Source organism: Talpa occidentalis, unplaced genomic scaffold (assembly GCF_014898055.3).
Source record: "Talpa occidentalis isolate TD23 unplaced genomic scaffold, MPIMG_talOcc4v2.1 talOcc4.11, whole genome shotgun sequence".
In the NCBI taxonomy this organism is placed as follows: Eukaryota; Metazoa; Chordata; class Mammalia; order Eulipotyphla; family Talpidae; genus Talpa; species Talpa occidentalis.
In genome coordinates, this window is record NW_023601104.1 from 17,167,956 (window position 1) to 17,193,865 (window position 25,910).

The 25,910-nt window shown below is 41.9% G+C and overlaps 1 protein-coding gene across 2 annotated transcripts in view; it reads right to left on the bottom strand.

Annotated features, from left to right (window-relative positions):
* The window catches only part of SHC4 (SHC adaptor protein 4), a 129,750-nt gene that overhangs the window by 64,606 nt on the left and 39,234 nt on the right, over positions 1-25,910 (bottom strand). For both annotated transcript variants that reach the window (XM_037502439.2, XM_037502440.2), the window contains exons 2-3: positions 23,541-23,611; positions 416-479 (exon numbers count right to left, since the gene is read on the bottom strand). In XM_037502439.2, coding sequence (XP_037358336.1) covers positions 416-479; positions 23,541-23,611 — 135 coding nt within the window. The remainder of the gene's footprint in view (positions 1-415; positions 480-23,540; positions 23,612-25,910) is intronic.

Genomic DNA, 25,910 nt, shown 5'->3' on the forward strand with positions numbered 1-25,910 from the left:
TTTCAGAGTGAAAAGTACCAGCACCCATATTTCCATCTGAAAATAGGTCAAGGAGTCAAAAAGTCTAAATGTTAAAATGCAGAATATAACGCAACGACTTAATTTTCAAGGAACAAGAACAGTCTCATAGAGATGAGATACCATGTCACAAAGTGAGAAAAAATTTGGAACCCCAATTCTGACTTGCAGCCAGATGCTTTCCCCACTCTGTCTCTTTAAGCATCAGCATTTCAGACAGTGTCAGGCAAGTCAGAATACCCTGAGGGACAAGAACAAGATTGAATAAAGCTCTGCTACCATGCCAACGGCCATTCTGGACCCGATGCCCTGTGCTAGAATGAACTAACAACTATTTTTATGTTCTCTTTCCTATATTTAGGAAAAAAGAAAAGAAGGAAACCACACCAATATTTACCTTTCGCTTTTTAATGGTTCTGGTGGCCCCAGGGACAGCATCACACAGGCGACTTATTGCTTCCCTACAGAACAAAAACCATATAAATAAAGTCTTAGTGTACTAACCAGCAAGCAGCAAATGCTCGATAATGTTAACAAGTATTATGACTAATATGTACACACAGGACAGAGAGTCTGACATTAATGACCTTCCGCCCAGCTGCACAAATCACTGAGATGTATCCTGCAGTTCAAGCTCAGTAACTCCCTAATACTGAGAAATTGCTTCACAATCAGGAGTCCAGCTATTCACGTTCCTCATCTCTTTTCTTGCCTTGAATTTTCAAGTTAAGTTTTTTTGTGTGTTGTTGGCTTTAACAATGGAGGGACAGAACGTTATTGTCTGGGAAGACTTCATAGCTTTACCTTTAGCAAAATCCTTTCTCTGTTATGAATAAAAAGCACCATAGTATCTCAGCACGAAAGACAATTAAATACAAAGCAACCGGGCACCAGAGGAAGTTTAAAAGGATCAGGAGAGAATTGAAGTTCAAGGTGGTCTCAAATGGAGCCTTATTGACTAAGTTACTGCTAGAAGCCATTGAGCTTCATGTAATTTCACAGAAGAAAAGCAAATCAATAACAAATTTCCTTCTTTGCTTATTTTTCTGCCCTTACTATATATTGCACTTCCTGAGAGAAAGGCACCACTAAAATAAGTAGTTGCGCCTTAATGGAAGTGGTGAATGAACTGGCGCCCTCCTCTTCAGAAATGCAGTTATAACTAAGAGCTTTTGTCTCTGGGACTCTGAGCCTTCCTAACCCCCCTCAAGCTTTCACTCAGTGTAATCTGAGCCTCCCCCTTGTGGCTTTCAACACATATATTAAACTTTTCACAAAGCAAATGGAAATCTTGAAATTCTTTCCCAGATCCCTTGGAGATTATTGTTTAAATTGGTAAATTGTATTAACACACACATACACATGCACACATGCACACTTGCAACATGGTATTAAGGTTTATATATGTTTGTGTGTGTGTGTGTGTGTAGTACTTCATGCAAGTATTTTCTGAGATTTTTTTTTTTTGATTCCAAAAAGTGGAGCAATGCAGCCCCATCAAAGAATAAATAAATAAATAAATATTCTCTATAAATAAATTATATATATAGTAGTACTGACCAATGTTCTCAGTGTTCTTCTAGAAGACACTTTAAAAGATAAGTAGAATTACCAAAGATTTTAGGCATCATTTTGGATTTTTGACATGTTTTAGGTGGTCAGATTCCCATTTTTGTAGATAAATCAAACTCTTCTCCAAGGTATTAGCTTGAACAATTTTTGCATTAGTACCTGCATCCAAAGCTTTTTGGCTTATCATATTTCCTCTGAATTTCATGCTGTGTTCCTCTAGGATGTCAACTTTTATGTCTCTAGTCAAACAGAGAGATGGCACAGAGGGTTGGGCTCTTTCATTTGTACAGTTGACTGATATCTTGCATCATCTTAATGATTATTCAATAAATAATGAGATTTATATTAATGATCCAAATTGGCCTTTGGTGCAGCTCAAATAACTAGTCCAGCTACCCAGCTATGTTGCTGGTATTTAAGAAAGAAGTATTTGTAAGAAAGGTATTATCAGACCCTTAACTCCATGAAAGCCCACTGGGGCACTTTTGTGTGGTGAGCTCGCAATTAACATTTGGAAATGCCAAAGGAGGGCATTGATGCTGACAAGTATGATGATAGTTATTATTAGGAGTTGTTATTTTTTATATAGCACTTCGTAATTTGGGGAAGTATCTCAGGCATTGGTTTCTTGCTTCTTAGACCAGCTGTCAGAGTCCTCTAACAAAAGTAAGGTGAGTTTGAATGAAAGGGAAAGCTTTATAGGATGAGCACCTCAAGCATGAACAGTCCCATTAGAGTTTGGAAATTCCAGACAGAAGGAAAAGCATGCACAAAAACACCAAAACTTAACGTATGATATGAGGGGAACTACAAACACTTTGATATTGTTGGAGTTGAAGAGCTGTAGAGTAAGAATACAGTAGAATAAGCGCTCAGAGATGGGATTCAAGTCTGAAACCTTTGTTGTGTAAAGGACAGATTGTGCATATTTTAGACTTTGCTCTGTTGCAACTGCTCAACTCTGCCATTGTCACGGGTAAACAGTCATAGACTATATATAAACAAAGGATCATAGCTGGGTTCCAGTAAAACTCTATTTCTAAAAACAGGCAACTGGTCTATTTGGCCCAAGGGCTGTAGTTTGCCGACTCCTAGATTGGTTAATTTCACACAAAAGGAGATAGAAATGGTTCAGTTTTAAAAAACAGGAAAATGTTCACATTCATTAGATTTTTTTTAAATTTAAAATTAAAGCACCTACAAGATATTTCACATACAATAAATCAGAAAAACAAAATTACAAAATACAGTGTTGGGAATGATGAAAATTATTCCACTTCAGGTAAATTCATCCATTTTGGGGGTAAGTAACACAATCTTCCAGTGAACAATTTGATAGAGGATGACAAATGCAATAAAATAAATTAAAGCTTTTGATAAGGGAGGGAGAATTTGTAACAGAATAGCTCAAGACATATAAAAAAAGAAACACTTCTTTTAAGGTAAAAAAAACAAAGTTTGTGATATAGCTATAAAACATATCAGCTTAAGCAGTGCCATTTGGGATGGTAAGGATAAAGACTATCTAAATATGAAGGATGGATCTATATAAATTAGTTGTGGGGGAAGCAGAACTTGGAATGTACACATATTAGTAGCAGCTATGTAATTAATTCTGTATAAATAATGATATAAAAAGAGATTATAAACAGTAATTTAGTATTGGTGTGTCTCTGTGTGTGGCTGTTTCCTTTTTTTTATCCAATTGATGTAAACAATGAGATGTTTTGCTTTCACTGGGCAGTTGATTGCACAAATAATCTTTTTAAATGTTCACAAGAAAGTAAAGTAAGTTTTCTCAGCAGGAGTTTTGCTCCAGTGCTGCATCAAAATGTCCCAATGGAGAGTGACACAGACTTCCCATCTTTTGCCAACACCCACAGAGAGGTGGGACACTGTTCTTACTTCTGGTAATAATGGGCAGCTGGTCACATTTCTTTCTTCTTTTTTAAATTAACTTATTTATTTTCTTACATCTTTGTTATTTTTTGCACAGTATTTGATGTCTCCCCTCAGGTGTAGTCCCTGTGGTTCTCTCACCACATCACTCTTGAACCATCACCATTGTCCTTTGTGCTCTTCCTGCCCATGTTTTGATCCCTTCTCTCCGCCTCCCCTGCTGGATGCCTCAGATCTATGGTCAGCTTGCAAGTTTTGTCTTTTTCCTGACCCTTTGTTTGATTTCTCTATATTAAACATATAAGTGAAACCACCCAATATTTCTCTTTTTCCTTCTGACTTGTTTCTCTTTCTTTCTTCTTTATTTCTTCCTCTATTCCTGCCCCAGCCTGGCCTTTAACGCCTCCATCTAAATCCAGATTTATCTTTTTCAGTTTATTGGGTAGACTTGCCCATTTTCATTCCCTGGAATTGCTTAAAGAAGAAAATTCTTGGCTTTAGCAATACTTTCACTTTAGAAATTCCTGCCTTTAGAAGGCTGTCCAGGCTATTACGGGGCCTGGGTTCTGACAAAGGAGCAGCTCCTATTTCATAGTCACACCCGCAGAAAACACCTTATGCTCATCATCTCATTGACTTAACAATCTCAAGGCAGGTGTTATACCCCCATCTTATAAATGAGGAAACTAAACTTTAGAGAATTTAAATAATGCACGGACAGAACAGCCTGCATACTCAGGTCTGACTGCAACACTCTCCCAGGGGGGACCACATTGCCAGGTTCATGAAAAGGAGGGACACCCAGGCTCCAGGGACTGGGGGAAATAGTATATTGTTAGTTTAAAAACAAAGATTTATTTTTATTTATTTATGCATAGAAGAACTGGGGTATAGGCCAGAGGTGTGGGGAGGGGGGGCGGTGGGGGGTGGGGTGTAAAAGAATTCACCAGAGTGGGGAGCAGAACAGCCAGATCGACTGAAATACACTGCTGAAGGGAGCAGCAGGTGAGACAGGAGAGGTCTGCTGCGCCATGTGTGGGTTAGTTCCCTGGCCGGGGATAGACTCAGGCCATAGAGGTGATAGCACTGAGACTTAAAGGCTAGACCACCAGTGATGCAGTGAAATAGGACAGGGAGGCCTGTATTTTGTTAGATTTTTTTCTAGCTGGCTTCCCCAGTATAGTGAAGGGCTCCTTTGCCAATCCTTATCCCAATAAGAGGCGCAAACGGCCAAAGGAATAAGGCAAAGTGCAGAGGACAACTCTCGAAAAGGCTCTCATGGGTTCCCTGGCTCTTTCCCAGACCTTTGCCTCTGTAACCCCTTCTGGAAGAAGAGCATCCAGAGTCCGTCATAATGCAGTGTGGGCAAGCATACACATGTATCCACAGGCACACTCATTTAGAACTTTAAAGTCAATTTAGGGGGCCTAAAGTCAATTTAGGGGGCAGATTGAGAGCAGTGCTGTGCAGCCTCCGCCGGCCAGGGAGATTCTCACATGGCACAGCAGACCTCTCCTGTGGGCTGCTCCCCTGCTCCCCTCAGCAGTGTCTTCAGTCCTGTCTGTTATGCTCCCTGCTCTCTCTGGTGAATTCTCTCACCCTCCCACGCCTCTGATCTGTACCCCAGTTCTTGTATAAATAAATAAATCTTTTAAAAAAATTAAATAAAAATAAATAAAGTCAATTTAAGCACCAGAACTTTCTTGATAGACAACTCTGCTCAAAAGGGAAGAAGAGAGAAATGTGCCTATGAACGAGTTTTTAAATTATACACCCATGTTCATAACAGCATTGTTCACAAGAGCTAAAACATGGAAGCAATACAGTGTCTATCAACAGATGACTGAATAAGCAAAATGTGGTATAGACACACAATGGATATCATGCAGCCTTAAAAAGGAAGGCAATATACTGCACTATACTACAAAATGGATGAATGTTGAGGACATTATGCAAAGTAAAATAAGCCAGCCAGTCACAGAAAGATAATACTTAGCTGAAATTATTGGATTTGAATTATTTGTTATTCTTATTACAGAAATGTTAGATTCTTCATCACAGACAGAGACAGGACGTAGAAAGTTGGCTGTTGGGGGCTGGAGTTACTATTTAATGGGTAGAGTTTCAGTTTTATAAGATAAAAGAATTACCAGGGTAGATGGAGTAGTGGCTGCAGAACAATGGAAATGTATTTAACTTCATTGAAATGAACATTTAATAATTTGCTAAGCACTCATAGCAGGAATTTAGAAAACCTAAATAAGGGACCAGGAAAAAGACTAATTAATACAAAGTAAAAATCAAAATCAACAAGCAACTATAAACCAGAGCAGGGGAGAGGAAGGACTAGGGTCAAAACAAGGTGGGGGTGCAATTGTATGGGGACTATAACCAAAATGATAATGCATACATTGTGCAAAAATGAAAAAAGATGTAAGAATTATATAAAATAAAATATTAATTAAAAAAATAAACATAAAAAAATAAACATTTGCTAAGATGGCAAATTTGCCAATTTAGCAAATTCTTTGCTGTGTGTATTTTAGCACAATTTAAAAGAGGAAAAAGAACACCCAAAAAGCAGTGATTATTATTTTGGATTTGAGTCTCTAAAGAGAGCCATAGCCTCTCTCACTGTTTGTAAAACTTTCCTGTTCAATTTTAGAGGGTCCAATCGCCCTCACCACCACCCTCAATACCATCTGTGAACCTCTTAGGAATCTGCCAGTCCCCGTTTAAGAACCACCGCTTTAAAATAACCTCTCAAATTCTGCTTCTTTTGCTGATATGGGTGTTCACCAAATCTCCCGAAACCCCAGCCAGGGAAGAGAGACATATGCCTGCATTTTGTAGTCTTTCTTCACAAAAAAATCTTTTTCCTCCCCTCAGCATGGGACCAAGAGATTAAAACTGTACCATTTACCAGAACAAATAGTACTTTCTGTGCTTTTCTGGAGTTTCAGCCACACCCTTCACCTAAAGCGCTGACTTTGCACAAGGAGAAAGAAAACAGAAAGCTCCAGGCAGAAAATTCTTACAGGCCCCTGGGCGCCCCCACCCTGCTCCTATCTTAGAAGCTCCCATTTCTGCAGGACCTTTTGGAAGCTGGCTTGGCCAGGAGACATTCTCCAGCTACAGACAGGCAGCAAACGCCCTCTTTTAGAGGAGCAGAATTTTCGGAGTCTAAATAGCTAAAGATTTCCATCCTAGGAGCCTGCACTAGAAAGAGGAGCAACGCCCCACAGAAGCAACAGTGATCACTTTGTTTATTGTTTTGCCACATGAGAGGGAAGGGGAGAAGTGGGCTGATGTAAGAGAATGAGAATGCAGTTGAAGATTTTCTTTTAAGCATATAAAACCCTGCCTACGCCATAGGACCCAAAAAAGATATTTCGTCTGTTTTAACAGAGTCCAAGCTAATTATCCAAACAAAGCCACCTTTCTTCAGCAACCCCTGGCCACCATAGCACTTAATTCGAATTTTTTCTGTGTCTTTAACCCTTAAACAGTTAAACTGGTCTGAAAACGAGGCTGCCTAGCCCCCTCCCCTTTTTTTAACTGTGGAAGGCAAGAACACAATCTAAGAAAGGGGGTGTTTATTGGGTGAGGGCGGGGCTGGGGACAAATTGTAATAAATGTCAAAATGCAGTTTCAGTAAATAGGAAAGCCAGAAAATGAGTAACATGAAACCAGGCAAATGGCCCAGTGGAATGGCTGAAGTCAACTCTCCTACCTCCCCAGACACACACACACACACACACTCACTCACTCACTCACTCAGAGTGAAGGAGCAGTTTCAGTTTTGGTGAGGCAAATAAAAATGAGAATAAATTTGAATCACAGCAAGTACCTTTCCAAAATAAAATAAAGTCACTTTCTCAGGGGACTTACCCTTCCTTTTCATCTCCAACATGAAACCTGAAATCAGTTAACAGTGTCCAAGGGACAAGTCATCTGAATGTCTCAAACTGCCTTCACATTGATGAATGAAGGGACTTGTGAGTAACCAGACTCCCTCCCCATCAGCGTGGTATTATACTGTCCCTATTGTTGCAGGGAAACTAGTACCTACTTTTTTGAAATCATTGCCTCAGGATATCAAGGCTCAGTGATCTATGTGCTCAATTTTGTTCAACTTGATGAAATTAAATACACCGAAGAACTGGTGCAAGCCCACAGCCAGGACACTTTAGAGCAGGAGTCTGCCTCCAGGGCGATAAGCCCACAATGCACATAGTCAGTGCCTGCAGACACACCAAGAATGGAAAGCTTCAGCTCCCTTTGTGCTGTTATCAAGGGGCATCGCTGCCTGTGCTTTCTAGCAGAGAAGCCTCAGCCCAGCAAATACAGCCTTTCCTTTCAGAAACTGACACTCCAGGTCCCAGGATGGTCAAATAAAACTTTTCAGGGCTGCCCTCAGCATTTACTCTCACCTTGACTTATCACATCACTCCATTCAACTGGAATTATATTTAAAAACCTCATCCTAGGGCCTCCCCGGTGGCGCAGCGGTTGAGCCCTGGGTTGCGAAGCTGCCTGCAGCCTCTGCAGTGCCAGTTCGATCCCCGGCTGCTCCCCGGCCACCGGAGGAGGGTCCCACATGGCGCGCAGACCTCTCCTGCCGCCCGCTGCTCCCCTCAGCAGTGTACTTCGGTCCTTCTGCCTGCTCTGCTCCCCGCTCTGGCTCTGGTGAATTCTCTCACCCTCCTGCGCTTCTGACTGTACCCAGTGCTTGTATAAATAAATAAATAAAAATAAATCTTTAAAAAAATAAAATAAAATAAAAACCTCATCCTAAAGAATATTTGCAATTTTTACCCAGCTCAGCACCCACAGAACACAAGTTGTTCTGTCTGCTACATAATTCTGCCTTTCGGCTCATTAATTGCACTTTAATGAAAAGAAAGCCCATCCCTGGTATCGCACTTTCCCTACAAATCTCCCCTGGTGAATGGAAATAAAGTGCTGATTTTCTCCTATCCTCACAGTGATTTCCTGTAACAGAATCGCATATTTCAAAATACAAACACCTACATGCACAGTCTGATGGCTTATACCCCTTCGGAGTGTTTAAGCCTTCTGAAAAAAAGTGTCTAAGTGCTTATGGAAAGGACAATAGAGAAATGTACATACAAAACATATTGGAATTTATAAATCCAAAAAACTTCTTCTCCTTTGGAATGGGCTTTTCTAAAACAACTCCTATTTAGAGAAATATTCAAATATTTCTTGTTCACAAATTTAAATTCCAATATGTCATAATTTCACATTTCTTTTCATTCCAAATATTGTGAAGGCATGTCTTTTGGAGTTAAAGTGTGAACTGATATAGTGCGGTCACTTAAGAATCAATGCACATTTGTTTGAAAACCAAAACAGGTAATCATCACTTTATGCACACATGTCACTACAAATGACATTTCTTTTTTTAAGATTTATTTATTTATTTATTTATTTACACATGCACTGGGTACAGTCAGAAGCGCGGGAGGGTGAGAGAATTCACCAGAGCCAGAGCGGGGAGCAGAGCAGGCAGAAGGACCGAAGTACACTGCTGAGGGGAGCAGCGGGCGGCAGCAGAGGTCTGCGCGCCATGTGGGACCCTCCTCTGGTGGCCGGGGAGCAGTCGGGGATCGAACCAGCGCTGCAGAGGCCGCAGGCAGCTTCGCAACCCAGTGCTCAACCACTGCGCCACCGAGGAGGCCCCAAATGACATTTCTTTACTTCCAAAATTAGTCCTCTCTTCAAAGAAGGAAGAGTTGGTGTGATTTCAGATATTTAGGATAGCTTGCCATAGAGGTATGTGTAATATTGAGCAAGACAATTGTCAAAATGAGTGTATGACTTCCACTATTTAAAACAACAAAAAGGCATTCTGGTTATTCTGGTTATTTTAAAGAGCCCTTAGCATAGATTTTATCTGTGAAGTTCATAGTGTGTGTGTGTGTGTGTGTGTGTGTGTGTTCATGCATGCACACACATCTGGAAGGAATCAATAACTGACCTAGCCACACCACTGTGTCCACTGTGAACTGCACATCTGCTGAGAATTCACCCACATGACCACTTACATAAGTGGTGATCAAACTTTAAAGTTCCGAAGAATCTGCTGGGGAGGTGGTCAAAATGCAGATTATGGGAAAGTTCCTAGAGATTTTGATCCTGGAGGTCTGAGGTGAGGTCCAGGAATCTGCAATTTAACAAGCCTCCTGAGTGACTCTGAAGCTCCAGTTCCTGGACCACACAGCTGATGTCTTTGACGTCTTTGACTCACTGCACAAGATGGCGGGTTCTGTGTTCCACAGCTTCGACAGATGGTTACATTTGTGCATGCTAAGGAATTAGGTCACCTGTTCCCAAAGGCTAGGTTGGGGGGGTGGCTATATGCCACGGTACATTTGATGATATCCCATTTGAGGTGAAAATTTTTCTTCAACTTAGTCAGTCAATATGCTGCGATGGCTATTTGGCAAAGTCTTCTCTCTGTCTCCTTCATCCCTGCCAACTGCCTGTGGACTTTCACCAAAAGGCATCTGGAAGTGCTGAAGAGCTCTGCGCACATCACCCCTTGCACACACAGGTGGTGATGATGACCTGCATTTTCTCTCCCATCTGGTGGCCTGGATACTGATATGGTCCATCTGCCCTTCATCATGCATTCCTGTTCTAGGCAGTGGCTCTCAACCTTGCCTGCACATTGGCAAAACACAAGGGGCTTTTAACAAATCCAGAACACTGGGCCTCATCTCCAGACTCCATTCTAATTTAATTGGCACAGGATAGGATTTGGGGACTAGGATTTGTAAAAGCTCTCAGAGTTTCTAACAGAGCTAAGGTCAAGAATCACTCGGTCAATAGTAGCAGTTGGCACGCCTTCCCTGTAAAGGGCCAGATAGTAAACACACTAAGCCATGCAGTCTGCAGTATCTGTCACAACTATTCAATTTGAAATTGCAGGTTGAAAAACAGCACCAGACAACACATAAATGAATGGGCATGGATCCAATAATACCTAGAGACACTGAAATTTGAATTTCACATCATACAATATTCTTAGATTACCTCACCTCCCACAATAATTAAAAAATGACAAAACCACCCTTAGCTCTCAAAGTGGCAAAACTGACACCAAGTAGGACGCCGGATTGTACTTGCAGGCTGTGGTTTGCTGACGCTTCTCCTGGAGCAAATTAGAAATGTATATGAGTCTTTGGATCATGGTTCAGGGTGCTTGGGGTACTACAAATATCACGTACTATGGTTTCACGTATAAGAAACCAAACAAAAGGTCAGGAAAAAGACAAAACTAGCAAGGTGACCATAGATATAGGCGTCAAATGTTTAATGTTATCATAGCTAGTGTATTGAGCTGTTGTTTTATGTGGTGGCTGAACCTTTCAAGAAGTTTTGAGACCACGTGTATAGGTATTATATATGTTTTTGTCCCTTTTAAACATTTGATTAACAATTTTGTAAACCTTATATTTTATTGGAGATTTTGGGGGGGGGGGATCTAAATGCAATAGCCCCAATTGTTTTTAAAGGTGTTCAAAGAAATAGACCTAAAGTCTTTTTTTCCCTTAGAGGTCGAAATCTATTTTTTACTGCATCTCCTACCTCTATATTTTAAGACCTGTTCATCCTGCTTTTTCTCTTCCTCCTTCCTCCTCCTGTTCCCCCTATTATTTCTCCTCTTCCCAGTATATGATTATTAATAGAATTACCACACTGCCACAATGTTACTCTGTTCTGGCCCAGGATGACTGCTCCAGGACTAGTTCCCCGGGAATTTGATATTTGGCCCTGAGAAAAACCAAAAGTGGGGAGTCTTTGTACTCCTGCTGCTTTAGTCTGGGGAGCCCTGACCCCTGCTCTTCTAGAGTTAGTGTTTACTGATATTCAGGGTCCATCAGCTGCCCCAATATCTTTTCAAGAAATCTCCCTTTGGGTATAAGCTAGGCAGAGTCATTTTCTGTTACTTAAAGCTAAAAAGACTGAATATACCTTTGTCAAGTAGACACACTAGAATTGTGTCTAGTAGACACATTAGAATTATTTCTTCCATCTTAAATCCCTGGTCAAAGCAAGTACTACTCATGGTTAATGAACTAGAAAATGTGCACAATAAATGACAAACACATGTTACAAATGAATATACACCATACACGCCCACTTTAGTTCTTAAACTTAAAACTGGGAAAACCTAACACTAAACAGTTACTCTCGCTTATGTCCAGTGACTTGTCTATTTTTCTTTCATAATACTTTACTTCCCAATTCTCCCAGCAAGCCAGGTTTATATGTTGTAATTGAAAAACAAAGCTGAGACTATATGAAGAATCTGATGTCCCACGAGGACCACCATCAGTGATGGTGATGAGAATAACCCTGTTCTCTCACTTAGACGTGATTTTAAAAACAACTCAGGACTGCTTTTATGTCCTCAATCGTCTCCCACCATCTGCTCTAGTGGCAGTTACAAGAGCAGTTTCACAGCTCTAAACCAAAGTCATGTCGTCAGGAAACACTAAGTGCTGACAGGATCTGGAGTGAGAGTACTGAGGTTTGAGCTGCAGCAAAGGAGCTGTGTGATCCTGGGGTGGTCACCTACCTTCTCTGAGCCTCGGCTTCCCCTGCTCTGAAATGAGGAGTTATAGGACACCCCTCTCCAAGTGATTGTGTGGCCCACAAGGGAACACGGATGCAAAAGCTCTGTGCAGTGCTAAACAAACATTAGACCCTTAGCCACATTCTTCTTTCTGCCCTACAGCAGCCCTTTGGTTGGGCTTTACTTCCAATTCTGTCAAGAAATGGGGCGAAGTTGCTATGCACTCCTTACTAAATTCTCTTGGCTGTAGTATCTTCTAGAAGCTCAGGCTTTAAAGCCTCAAGTCACTCTTCACTTCCTGGCTTTGAATCCTTTCAACAAAATAAAATTAAATTAATTTAGGGCCTCCACTGTGGCTCAGCGGTTGAGCGCTGGGTTGCGAAGCTGCCCGCAGCCTCTGAGGCGCCGGTTCGATCCCCGGCTGCTCCCCGGCCACAGGAGGAGGGTCCCACATGGCGCGCAGACCTCTGCTGCCGCCCGCTGCTCCCCTCAGCAGTGTACTTCGGTCCTTCTGCCTGTTCTGCTCCCCGCTCTGGCTCTGGTGAATTCTCTCACCCTCCCGCGCTTCTGACTGTACCCAATGCTTGTATAAACAAATAAACAAACAAATAAATAAATCTTTAAAAAAGAAAAAATTCCTCAAGTGCTTAAAAAAAATAAATTAATTAAATTAATTTATATGGCATTGAATACTCCAAAAATGTAACTCATCTAATAATTAACCTTTGAAAAAATGTAGTAAAACGTACCTAACATAAAATTGACCATTTTAACCATTTTAAGTATAGAGTCCCGTGACAATAAGTGCATTTACGTTATTGAACAACCATCACAACCATCTGCAGTAAATTTTCTTCCTTGCAAACTGAAATTCTGTATTTCTCATATAATAACTCCATCCCTTTCGTGTATCCCCAGGCCCTGGCAATCACCACTCTACCATCTATCTCTGGATCTGGTGACTCTAGGTACTTCATATAAGTGAAATTATACATACAGTGGATGATTTCACTCAACATGTCTTCAAGGTCTGCTTGAACACCTGAATCTGAAAGTTTGTCTCCCCAAAATTTGCACAATAAAATCCTAACCCCCAAAGGTAATGGTATTATTAGGAAGGTAATTAAGTCATGAGGCTGGATTACCTTCATGAGTGGGATTAGTGTTCTTACATAGTGTTTTTACACCCCAACCCAGCTCCTAGGCCCCTTCTGTAATGTGAGTGCACCATGAGGAGCCTGCCACCTCACCCACCAAGCAGCACCTTGACTTCAGACACCCACCCTCTGAACTGTGAGAGTGACACTTCTGTTGTTTATAAGTTCCTACTCTGAGGGTCTCCCTGGTGGCACAAGCGATTAAGTCTCAGCACCATGAAGCTATCTGCAGCCACTGCAGCACGAGTTCAATCCCCCAGCCAGGGAACTACCCACATGGTGCAGCAGACCTCTCCTGTCTCACCTGCTCCCCTCAGCAGCGTATTTCAGTAAATCTGTCTGTTCTGCTGCCCACTCTGTCTCTGGTGAATCCTCTCACACCCTGCACCTCTAGCACACTCCCCCATTCTTATATACATAAGTAAATAGAATAAATCTTTGTAATTTTTATGGCAGCCCAGATGAATATACCATGTGTCAGTTCCCTTTTTTTTCTTTTCAGCTTTATTAAGGTAAAGAATTGACAAATAAACTTGCCATTTATTTAAATTGTGTATGTGATGATTTGATATATGTATATGTTGTGAAAAGATTTCTACAACAAAATTAATCAATACATACATCACCTCGCTTATGTATCTTTTTTATTTATTTTTTTTTTTTTGGTAAAAACACTTAAGATTTACTTTCTTTTATGGTGGAGGACTATGGGTGTTTTCGTTGTGGAAGAGTTACAGTGACTACACCTAAGGGGAGGTATCAGGATTTCTTAACAAGGATGCAAAGCAATGGTACTTTATTAAAATAAATAAAATTTTTTAGGTCTTTAAACAAGATTTCCTCTCTCAGCAAATTTTAATTATACACTATAGTATTATTATTTTTTTTAAGATTTATTTATTTATTTATTTATTTATTTATACAAGCACTGGGTACAGTCCAAAGTGTGGGAGGGTGAGAGAATTCACCAGAGCCAGAGCGGGGAGCAGAGCAGGCAGAAGGACCGAAGTACACTGCTGAGGGGAGCAGCGGGCGGCAGGAGAGGTCTGCGCGCCATGTGGGACCCTCGCCCCGTGGCCGGGGGTAGAACCAGTGCTGCCGAGGCTGTGGGCAGCTTTGCAGCCCAGCACTCAACCGCTGCGCCACCGGGGAGGCCCAGGTTGCAAGTTTTTAGGCAAAGATAACACATGGAAAGCCCTTAACAGCCTAGTAATATTATTGTTGCTGTTTTTATTACTACTACTACTGTTACTACACTGCTGAGGGGAGCAGCGGGCGGCAGGAGAGGTCTGCGCGCCATGTGGGACCCTCCTCCGGTGGCCAGGGAGCAGCCGGGGATTGAACCGGCGCTGCAGAGGCTGCGGGCAGCTTCGCAAACCAGCGCTCAACCGCTGCGCCACCGGGGAGGCCCACTATATTATTATTGACTAGAGTCACCATACTGTACATTACATCCTCAGGCCTTATACATTGACACAGAGTTTATACTCTTTTCCCAACATCTCCCCATTCCTATCACAGCCCACGCTCTGCCACCACCATTCTATTCTATTTCTATGAGTTCAATTTAAGATTCCACCTTAAGTGATACCATTAGGTATTTGTCTTTCTCTGTCTGGATTACTTAGCATAATGCCCCCAGTTTCATCCATGTTGTCACAAGTGGCAAGATTTCCCTATTTTTTTAAAAGATTTATTTTATTTATACAAGAGCTGTGGTACAGGCCAGAGGCGCACTCGCCATGAAATAGAACGATCATTCCTGATTTTTTTCTCTTTACTACTCTTCTCAGTTACTCTCTTCACTGGGGAATGTTCCCTTGCCTAGCAAGTTAACAGATTAGGCCTTTTACCTACCCCCCACCTCCCCGCAGGCCAGGTGGGTTGCATTCCTGCTTCTTCCTTCACAGTCTGCTCACAAGCAAAACAGAATCCACATGGTAGGTGCAGGCACAGGTACTCCAAGTTTTACACAGAGATACAATAATACACATGCTTATATGTGTGAAGCTACAACCAGTCTCATTCCTACATTGCTCAGGAAATATAGATAAATGCCAGCCTATCTGCAAACAAGTATCTTCATTTAGGCAGGAGAACCTGGAACCTCCCCAGATATTTACAGAATACTTTCCCTCCAGATATTCACATTCCTTAGAAACTACATATACAGGTTTTTATATGTAGCTCATTCAATCATAGCTTGGATCTGATGGTTGCACATACACACACACACATGCGTGCACACACACACACACACACCAGAAGTATGCATTTGTCTCTGAAGAACTTTAATGTCTTATTGAACCAAAGAATCAAAATTTCAAGATAGTGCATTAAATTTGGAGAATTAAAATTACTCAGGAGCAATAATGTTACAAACAGGAAATTAGTCTAATTACAATATTCTCTGAATTATGAGCACTGCTTCCTTGTTGCTCTACCTAGTACCCAATTACCCGAATAGCCTGCTTACTGTCTGGACCAGCAGTTCAATAAACAACCTACTCAGGATTTTTTCCTCCCATAATGTGGAACAGGGCAGACAAATAAACCACAACATTCAGTCCTGGATGATCAACTGGAGACAATGAACCTTTAGCCAGGAATCCCCACCCTGTGGGAGCACTCCCACCCACTCTCAAACACCTCCCAGACCCCAGGATGACAATCACGGGAATGAGGCAAACCCACTTGGAGCTGCTGCTTCCCAGCTGTCTGGGAGTCTGGCGTGGGCAGATCCTGTGCAGGATGCCTCTTGCTCAGTCTGGCTGATTTTATTACCAATTAGGAGCTACAAATGTAAGGGGCTAAATACAGGAAGAGGACAGAGCAGTAAGACAATGATCTGGAGATGTGTCCTGCCCCTTGGGGCAGATTATGTGCTGTGGTGATGAAGTTAACATCCCCTGGAAGGTTCTGCTAGCTCTGCTGAGGGCAGATCCCCAGGGTGTTCTTCCTCCTTCAGCATCTGAGACAGGTTCCACCCAGACAAAAGAAGGAGCATCCAGAGGGGAAAGGAAAGTGTTTTTCTACTTGGTATGATGTGGATGCTTCCCCAAGGGAGGGAAGTCGGGGTGCAGACTTTAGTGACCCAATTTTTTTTGAGCTCGTGTGCGTGTGCTTCAGGTCAATTGAGATTTTTTTTTTCCCCATTATTTTAGCTTTGTTTTAAAAATCAAAAGAACTTTTTTTAATTAAAAAAAATCTCTATTAAACTTCTTATTTTCTTGTATTGCTTTTAAAAAAATATTTATTTATGCATACAAGAACTGGGGTACAGGCCAGAGGTGTCGGGGGGTAAGGGGATTCACCAGAGAGAGAGTGGGGAGCAGAACAGGCAGATGGACTTGAAATACACTGCTGAGGGGAGCAGCGGGCGAGTCAGGAGAGGCCTGCTGCGCCATGTGGGTGATGGAGGACAAGAATAGAAAAACTGGAAAGGAGACCTCACAAGACTAAAACCTGACTCACACAAGGAGGTGGGGGTCGAGGGGAATAACATGACCATTAACCCAGCTGTAGAGGTCATGACCCTTAGGCCCCAATGCCTTATCACAAAGCAGGAGATCCAAGCAGCATCAGAGAGCTCCACGGAGCACAGGCCTGAGGGTAAAGATATAGAGATTGGTCCCTTTCTCGGTTTTTTTGTTTTTTTTTTTTTTTTTTTTTGTTTGTTTGTTTGTTTGTTTGTTTGTTTTTTTGCCTGTTACCCAACATCAGCAACAAGCTGGCCACTCCATGGAGGAGTGACCTCTCCCAAAGAAAAAGGGTTGTATCAGTGCAGTCTCTGCACAGGCTCAGAGCAGCACTCCCACTGCCCACCTGTGACTATGCAAGTGCTTCCTTTTGTAACAGGGTGGTCCCCAGGAAAGGGGGAGGTTCCAGGTCTCCTGCCCCACTCAAGGGAGGGTGGAGCTGAGTAGGGAGAGAAGAAGCTGCAGAGGAGACTGGGGAAGGAAGGAAGCAGGACAGAGAGCCAGAAGGAGACCTGGAAGAGGCACATGGAGCTGAGAGACACGTGAAGAAACTACACTTGCCTTTTTTGGTCGTGGACTGGGTGACACGGATGTGGGTGAGAGACCCATGGGGAGGTGACAATGGCGGTTTTTGTCTTGATTTTGATTTTGTTCCTTTCCTCCCAGACTTGACCGGTTGTTTCTGATCCTTTTCTGTGGGTCCCCACTGGAAGATGCTTTAAACTTGTGACAGGCTTTGGGGCCTTGCTCTGGGCCAATCCTGCTTGGGTGGACTTTTACCCATGAGGGGACGGGTAACTTTGGTTACTTGATTTAGAAACTAGATTCTTTGCCTTTCCTGTATTGTTTCCTAACTGTATTAACGTTCCTTCCCATTAAAGTCTCATATGGTTTGTGTTGATGTAGCGGATGGCAGAACCTATTTAGAGCAGGCAGGTTTGCGGGGTCTGGGGTGCCCCTCTCCCTGCCCCATAACACTTTCACGAACTCTCTCCCTCTGCAGGGCAGCAGCTTCCTGGCAGCCTGTGACCATCAAGGCTGCCTGCCTGCAACCATGCAGGCCTCTCTTAGCAAAATCTGTCCCTTTTCCTTTCCCTAATAAACCTGCTCTTTCCCTAATAAACTCATGCTGCAGTGGCTGTGGCTAGCTTCATAGCTTGTGTCGTTACCCCTTGTGCCACCAGGGAAGCACTGCTTTCTTTTTTATTATTTATTTTATTTATATCTTTTACATCATTGTGTATTCCCCGTAAAATTCCCACCACCAATTCACCCGTGAACCAACACCATAGTCCCTTGTGCTCGTCTCTCCCGTTTTGATCCCTTTTTCTCCCTCACAGATTGTCTCTGATTTATAGTTGCCTGCTAATTTTTTTTATTATTGTTGTTGTTGTTATTTTTTTCTGGATCCCTTGTTTGGTTCCCCTAGAGTCCTCCTATAAGTGAAACTAACCAATATTTTTCTTCTTCCTTCTGGCTTATTTCGCTGAGCATGGTCCCTTTAAGCTCCGCCCATGTTGCTGCAAATGGCATGAGTTTATCTGTTTTGATTGCTGAGTAATATTCCATTGTGTATATATACCACATCTTCTTGATCCAGTCATCTATTTTTGGGCATTTGAGTTGTTTCCATAGTTTACCTATTGTAAATAGTGCTGCAATAAACATAGGGGTGCAGGTATCTTTTTGAATTAATGTTTTTATGTCCTTTGGGTAAATCCCTAGGAGTAGAATTCTGGGTCATATGGTAGCTCCATTTTTAGTAGTTTGAGGAACTTCCACACAGCTTTCCATAGTGGTTGGACCAGTCTGCATCCCCACCAGCAGTGTAGGAGAGTTCCTTCAAAAGAACATTTTTAGAGGCAAGAACAAATGACTGACAGTGTTAGCAAGATTTTCACCATCCTCTTCTCTTACTTCCTGTTGATATTGTTTTCCAGGTGTTTTGAAGAGAACTGTGACTCTGAGCTTTTGTTTTCCTTTTGATTGATTTCCTCTTTCCTATCAGGGAAAACTTCCTCATTTGCCTGATTGAATGAATACTCAATACTTGAATGAGGGCGGTTGAGCACTGGGTTGTGAAGCTGCCCGCAGCCACTGCAGCACTGGTTCGATCCCCAGCTGCTCCCCGGCCACAGGAGGAGGGTCCCGCATGGCGCGCAGACCTCTCCTGCCGCCCGCTGCTCCCCTCAGCAGTGTACTTCGGTCCTTCTGCCTGCTCTGCTCCCCGCTCTGGCTCTGGTGAATTCTCTCACCCTCCCGCGCTTCTGACTGTACCCAGTGCTTGTATAAATAAATAAATCTTTAAAAAAAAATACTTGAATGAATACTCAATTAGTGAAAACTGAGACCTGGTCCAGAATTGTTAGTGAAGAGAATAAACGCCTGGGTGAGAATTAGTAGAGGAACGATAGAAAAGCCACCCAGGGGCTCTTTCAGGGACAAAATTTGGAGTCAAGGTGGAGAGGTAGGGTGGATGCTTTGGAAGGGGTGTAATTCAGAGGAGATGCTAAGGCAATGAATAGCCCCTTGCCTTTTGTTGTTTTATTTAATTTTTTTTTGGTGCTCTGCTTGAGTACTTTTCTGTGTTTATGCCCTGTGGGTTCATCCTTCAAACAAGTGGTAGAAAGATCTCTCCTAAAGATAAGAATTCTACACCATCTTTCTCCTGTTTCAAATGCTGGCCCAATGGGTATATTTTATTCATGGCTCCACCTTAGCCTATTAATCTGTAACAAAGCATTATTAGCATAGGAATGGCAAGACCGTGATGAGGGGTGGGATATCAACCTGAAGGCAATGACTAGTCTCTGAAGTGGCAATAGTTACACTAATTTGTCAGCATTCACAGCTTGATCTTATGTCTGATGGAAAATGTCAGGAGTCATGGTTACAAAAAAAAAAAGTATTTTCGTTGGAATTCCAACTTGTCTGTTGAAAAATTGCATTATTGGACTAAATAAGATTTTGAACTAAATGCAATTGTGGGGCCTCCCTGGTGGCGCGAGGGGTTACTACGATGCAGCACTAGGAAGCTAGCCACAGCCACTGCAGCACAAGTTTGATTCCCCAGCCAGGGAGCTGACCTACATGGCATAGCAGACCTCTCCTATCTTGCCCGCTGCTCCCCTCAGCAGTGTATTTCAGTCAATCTGCCTGTTCTGTTCCCCACTCTGTCTCTGGTGAATCTTCTCCCCTCTCCAACACCTCTGGCCTGTACCCCAGTTCTTGCATGCATAAATAAATAAATCTTTTTTAAAAATAAATTCAACTGTGTATATGTGAAATTTTAAAAATTTGAAACCTGATTCAACCACAATATTTTAATGATGACATCGTTAAAATGACAATTGGTAATAAGGTGATTTGAATATCAAAATACATAGAAGTTGAGGAAAGAAAAGGAGAACAAGATAAAGAAGGACAAGCTAAGAGAAGGAAGAAGAGAAAATGTTAGGTAAATAGGGTGGGAATTAGAGATTTGGGGGAAAGCAAATTATTTTCTGAATCTGGTTACATGAGTACAATGAAATCATATGCTTCCGGCCTCTGACACTCCTATGGCTTTGAGATCCGCACTTAATGAGTGCACCAGTCTAACATGAAGGTGAGAGAGCATGTTAAAAAAAAAAATCCTGATCTAAAATAAAATGCCCCATCCAGTGAACATATAGCGGAGCATCTATTGTTAAGCTATGTAACAGCTAAGCTTATACCCACTTACATCCTCTTGCACAATATCCCACAAGACCAAGAGTTTCAAAGATCAATCTCACGTTCAGCCATATGTGAGCACCTGGAGAAAAAAAGTGAATATAATTTTTCTTGAATATTAAATTTTCTTTGAAATGCTACTAAGGAATTCATTGCACAAAAGAACCGGAGGTCAATTCTGCAATAATAATTTTTCTGTCCGGTAAATTGAGGTTTTTACTAATTTTTTTACAAACTTATTCTATCTTCCTCCTTGTCGTCTAGCTAACCTTTTTTGTAGGTTTTCACCTTCTCCACCCATTGGGATCAGGTGTCCCTGGTCTTCTGGTGAGCCCACAAGATGTAGCATCTCAAATTCTACAAGCTCCAGGGAAAGACTAGCAGTGGGGAACGGACAGCCTAGAACACATGGTTCTGAAGCCAGGAGACTTCTGTTCTGCTGTGGCACATGGAATCAGCCTCACTGCTTTAGAGCTACATCTGGGCTACTGAAGTCTCCCACTTCGAGTCAAACCACGTGGCATCTTAAGGCATCTCAAACCTTTATTATCCCATCAGATGGCCTCTTCCTCCCCTGAGTCAGGGCCCAGTGCACTGTCTTATATTTACTCTCCCACTCTTACAAAGCTATCTTCCTGGCTTATAAGCCTTGTTGTTGAAGCTGTGGACTGATGCGTCTTCCCTCCACCAGGAGCACGCCTCTCCTGCTCTCCCATGCTCATGCTCCTCTCTTCTCAGACATGCCTTCCCCACCACCAAATCTAAAAAAAGAAACTGCCACCTTCCGGCTTCCACAAATCTTCCCAGAGCACAGTCTGTCATGCCTGAATCTGTACAGGCACATCTACAAGAAATAATACACAAACACCTTCATTGGGTATGTACATTACTCATAAATTGGATCTTTGTGAGAGGAAAAAAATAGTCTTTTGCCATTTACTAAGCAGTGGGAAAATAATGACTTATACTTTTATAAAGATTAAAAAAAATAAATACTAACAAAAAACAGACACAGCTGGGAGGGAAGAGGATCATCCAACACAGTTCCACAGAACAATCTAGCAATGTGCATCAGTAACCTTCAAACTATTTATATTGTTTAGTCTAGCGATAAACCTGGAGAACATCATGCTGAGGGAAATAAGCCAGTCACAAAAGGACAGATATTGTGTGACTCCACTTATAGGAGGTACCTACAGGTTAGGTTCATAGAGAAAGAAAGTAGAATGGTGGCTGGGGGTACGGAGAGGGTGCCGGGAATAAGGAGTTATTAGTTACTCAATACAGTGTTTCAATGGGAAGATGAAAAAGTTCTGTAGGTGAGGGTGGCGGTGGTTGCATAGCAACGTGACTATACTTAATGCCACTTACTGTACACTTTAAAATGGTAAATTTTATGTTATGCATATTTTAGCACAATAAAAAATGCTTTCAAACATTTCACAACAGTATAGTGCTCAAGAGGGGAGAGATGGTATTAAATATTTTTTGGATGTTTCTATAAAAATCATTATAACCTCACATAAGAAATAAAGACCAGAAAGATATTCCAAAACACAACATAGTTTATAGACATTTCTAAGTGAGATTATGAGCGATTTTCTAGTCCATGCTTTTCTGCATTTTCTAAAAGGTCTAAGAAAACATAGTGTTTTTATAACTAGAAAACAATAAAATTTGAAATCCCACCTCCACATCTCTTTCCTTTTATCCAGCTTTGTTATTAAAATCATGGCACTCATTGCCACCTGAAAATATATTGTGTATGTATTTGTTTCCTTGCCAAAGTCTGTTTCCCCAGCAGAATATAAGCTCCATGGAGTCAGAGATTTCTGCATCCTATTTTTTGAAGTTTCAGGAACTTAATGAACAATCCATAAATATCTGTGTCCATAAACAGATGAATGAGCAAAAATCAGTCATCCTCAGGTAAGGACAATGGGCATTTCTTTGTTCTATGCCCTCATTTCAGACACCTGCGGTAGCCTCAGCCTCCCATTTTGAGGATATGGGAAGAAAGAATTTCTCAAGATTAAGGATCATCAGGTTGAAATAAAGCCTGAAATGTGTTCCTAGAGCTGACAGGGTAGAAAATAGCCTAGAAACCATGCCACGCAAAGAGTCATTGAAGAGACTGAGAATGTGAAGAAGAAACTAAAAGGGGGAAAGACATGTAGCTGGGAGATTGCCCAGTGAAACCATGCATTTATTCAATAAATATCTACTGAGCCTCTTTGATAAGCCACCAAGAGTTGAGGTAGCCACCAAGAGTAAACACACACACACACACACACACACACACACACAATTACATTTCTTGGGACTTCAGAGGGAACACTGAGGGTGGATGAGAAGTTTAGAAAGGCAGATTTGAACGCATCTTAAAGAGGAGAGCCCACAATAGCATTTTCTAAAGGGCATTTCATGGAACCCTAGAGATACATGGATGTTCTTTGACTTCATATGAAAAAAAAGGAATCTGGGGCTAAAGAAATTTATTCCTCTTTCCAATCTTGCTTTGAATCTGGGCCTAATGAACTTTACCTGATATTTCTACTTCTGACTTGCACTCTGAGTAACAGTGATTCTGGTTCATCATTCCACTGAGCTGCCCGGGGCCACCCTGAGTAAGGCCCATTTGGTTCAATTCCTCCATCAGCTCCTTGTCCATAGAGGTGGAGACGTAGACAAGAAGTAGGTGGATTCTCATGTCAAGGATGCCATCGATAGGGAGAGGCTGGGTTTTCTGATGTGGAAAGTTCTTCCCTGCTCAGCTACTTCTTCAGCAAGTCTGAGATTCTGTAATATCCCGCATTTTTAGGCATAATTTTCGTACCTGGAAAGCCAGTATTCTGCTGACTGCACCGTCTTGTCAATTCTTTCATAGAATACAGCTATGCCACCAAAAATTTGGGAAATCTTTCCCATTATGAGATAAACATCAGTTATCCAAAGTTCCTGGAGTTTATTCTACCTTCCAGTCATTTAAACAACAGCTCGAGGTGACTCTGAAGAAGTGCATGAAATTCCTTTGGGGAGAAATTATGACTTTAAACTGTAGCTCTCAGTGCCCCCCGATCTCCATTCTCTTACCTTGTAACTTGGGTTCTCATGCCAAAATCCAGCGACCTCATTGATTGCAGCACTTCAATGCAGCCCATGTACTGTAATGAGAAAAAAAAGGAGAGGTAGGAGAAAGGGAGCCTTAAAGATGTCTCTTAGCTTTATAGTGATTTCCTGGGAAACATCTTAAATGAGCTCCTGATATTGAGTTACATTTGCACACTCAGCCTACCATTGATATTTCTGACCATTAATGGACAAGCTTCAGTTCCGTTATAAAACATCAGCTAAATCCAAACTACATTGTCAGGAATGCAGATAATAAAGATGAATGTGAGTTTAGTGGTTAGGAGCAGAGTGTCGGGGGCCAGACTATAGGAATTTAAATTCTGACTCTGCCATTTATTAGGAACAGAACCTCAGCAAGTTACTCTACTTCTCTGTGTCTCAGTTTTGTCTTTGTAAAATGGGGATTCAATTACAATAGTTGTGAATTAAATTATTTCCCAAGGGGATTCCAAGAGTAGCTCCTAGCATATACTGTGATCAGATATTAGAGGAAGCAAAAAAAAAGTGTGAGACACATAATACAGGAACATGGAATGTATGAAGGGGATAAAACAAGCGTATAAATATGTCGAATACAAGATTTGGTGATATGAGATCTTCTATCTTGCAAGATGATATATTAAGAAAATTCCAAAAAGCACCTGCACCCCTATGTTTATAGCAGCACTGTTTACAATAGCTAAGCTTTGGAAACAACCCAAATGCCCAAAAATAGATGACTGGATCAAGAAGATGTGGTCCATATACACCATGGAATATTACTCAGCAATCAAAAAAGATAAACACATGCAATTTGCAGCAACATGGATGGCGCTGGAAGGGATCATGCTCAGCGAAATAAGCCAGAAAGAAAAAGAAAAATACCGGATGGTCTCACTCATAGCAGGAATCTAGAAAACTTAAATAAGGGACCAGGAAAATGAATAACTATAAGAAAGTGAAAATCAAAATCAACAAAAACTATGAACCAGAGACACTCTATGGGGGGTGGGGGGCGGGGAGGGGAGGGATTGGGGTCAAAATAAGGGGGTTGCAATTGTATGGGGAATATAAGAATAAAATTAAGAGAGAAAGAAAGAGAGAGAGAAGAGGAAGAAAGGAAGGAAAGGAAGGAAGGAAGGAAGGAAAGGAAGGAAGGAAGGAAGGAAGGAAGGAAGGAAGAAAGGAAGGAAGGAAGGAAAGAGAGAAAGAGAGAAGAGAGAGAGAGAGAAAGAAGAGAGAAAGAAAGAGAGAGAAGAAAGAAAGAGAGAGAGAAAGAAAGAGGAGAGAAAAGAAAGAGGAGAGAAAGAGAAAGAAGGAGAGAAGAAAGGAAAAAGAAAAGAAAGAGGAGAAAGAAGAAGAAAGAAAGAAAGGAAGAAAGAAAGAAAGAAGAAAAAAAGAAGAAAGAAAGGAAGGAAGGAAGAAAGAAGAAAGAAAGAAAGGAAAGAAAGAAAGAAAGAAAAAGAAAGAAAGAAGAAAGAAAGAAAGAAAGGACAAAGTCACGTCCCACACCAGGAACTAGTAAATTTAGCTTGAACACAGAGTATTGGGAAAGGAACTGTAACTTGTGAGCTGAAAGATGGTTTATATTTCAGGTGGCAGCAGCAGGAGCTGCTGGGGAGGGCGGAGATTCCCTCTGGGTTTGAGGAGCCTTAAGTCTGCAGCAGTGTGGAGGCGGGTGAGTAGTGAGGGAATAGTGAGGATGCCCCCGCGGAGAGGGAAGGAAAGACAGCCCACACCAAGAAGGGATGGTGGCAACAGAAAGGAGGGGACAGACTCAAATGACATTACAGAAATAGACACTACATGATTTGGCAGTTGATTTGATCTAGAGCATGGGAGAGAAGGGTGAGTCAAGGATGACTCAGATGTTTCCAGCCAGGGTAGCAGAGAGAACAACCTCTCCATTAACAGAAACAGGAAAGCGTGGACAGGGGAAGAATTTGAGTTGGTTTGGGATCCGTTGATGGGAGGATGTTGGTAGGGTATCCAGGAAACAAGCTGGCGGTTGAAAACTGGATTTGGGAATCGCAGAGAAGAATGAAGCCAAGAGATGTAGACTTAGTCTGTGTCGCTCTGCCAGGTGAGGCTGTGCAAGTAAATCCTCTCAGCAGAGTCTTCACTGGCGAGGGAGTGTTTCTCAGCGTGAGCTCAGAAATGTCCTGAGAGTCTAATTGAAAATGATCAGTCGGCTCCTTGGAATTGATATATGCCCTGTCCCGCTTTCCTTTGGAAGCCCTCCAACCTCTCTCCGCTTGGAATTGGCACAAACACTGTGGGGAGATTGCAGGAGCTGGGGGCGGACAGGGGGTGTCGGTAGAGAGGGGCCGCCTTCCAGACTCTTCTCGCAGT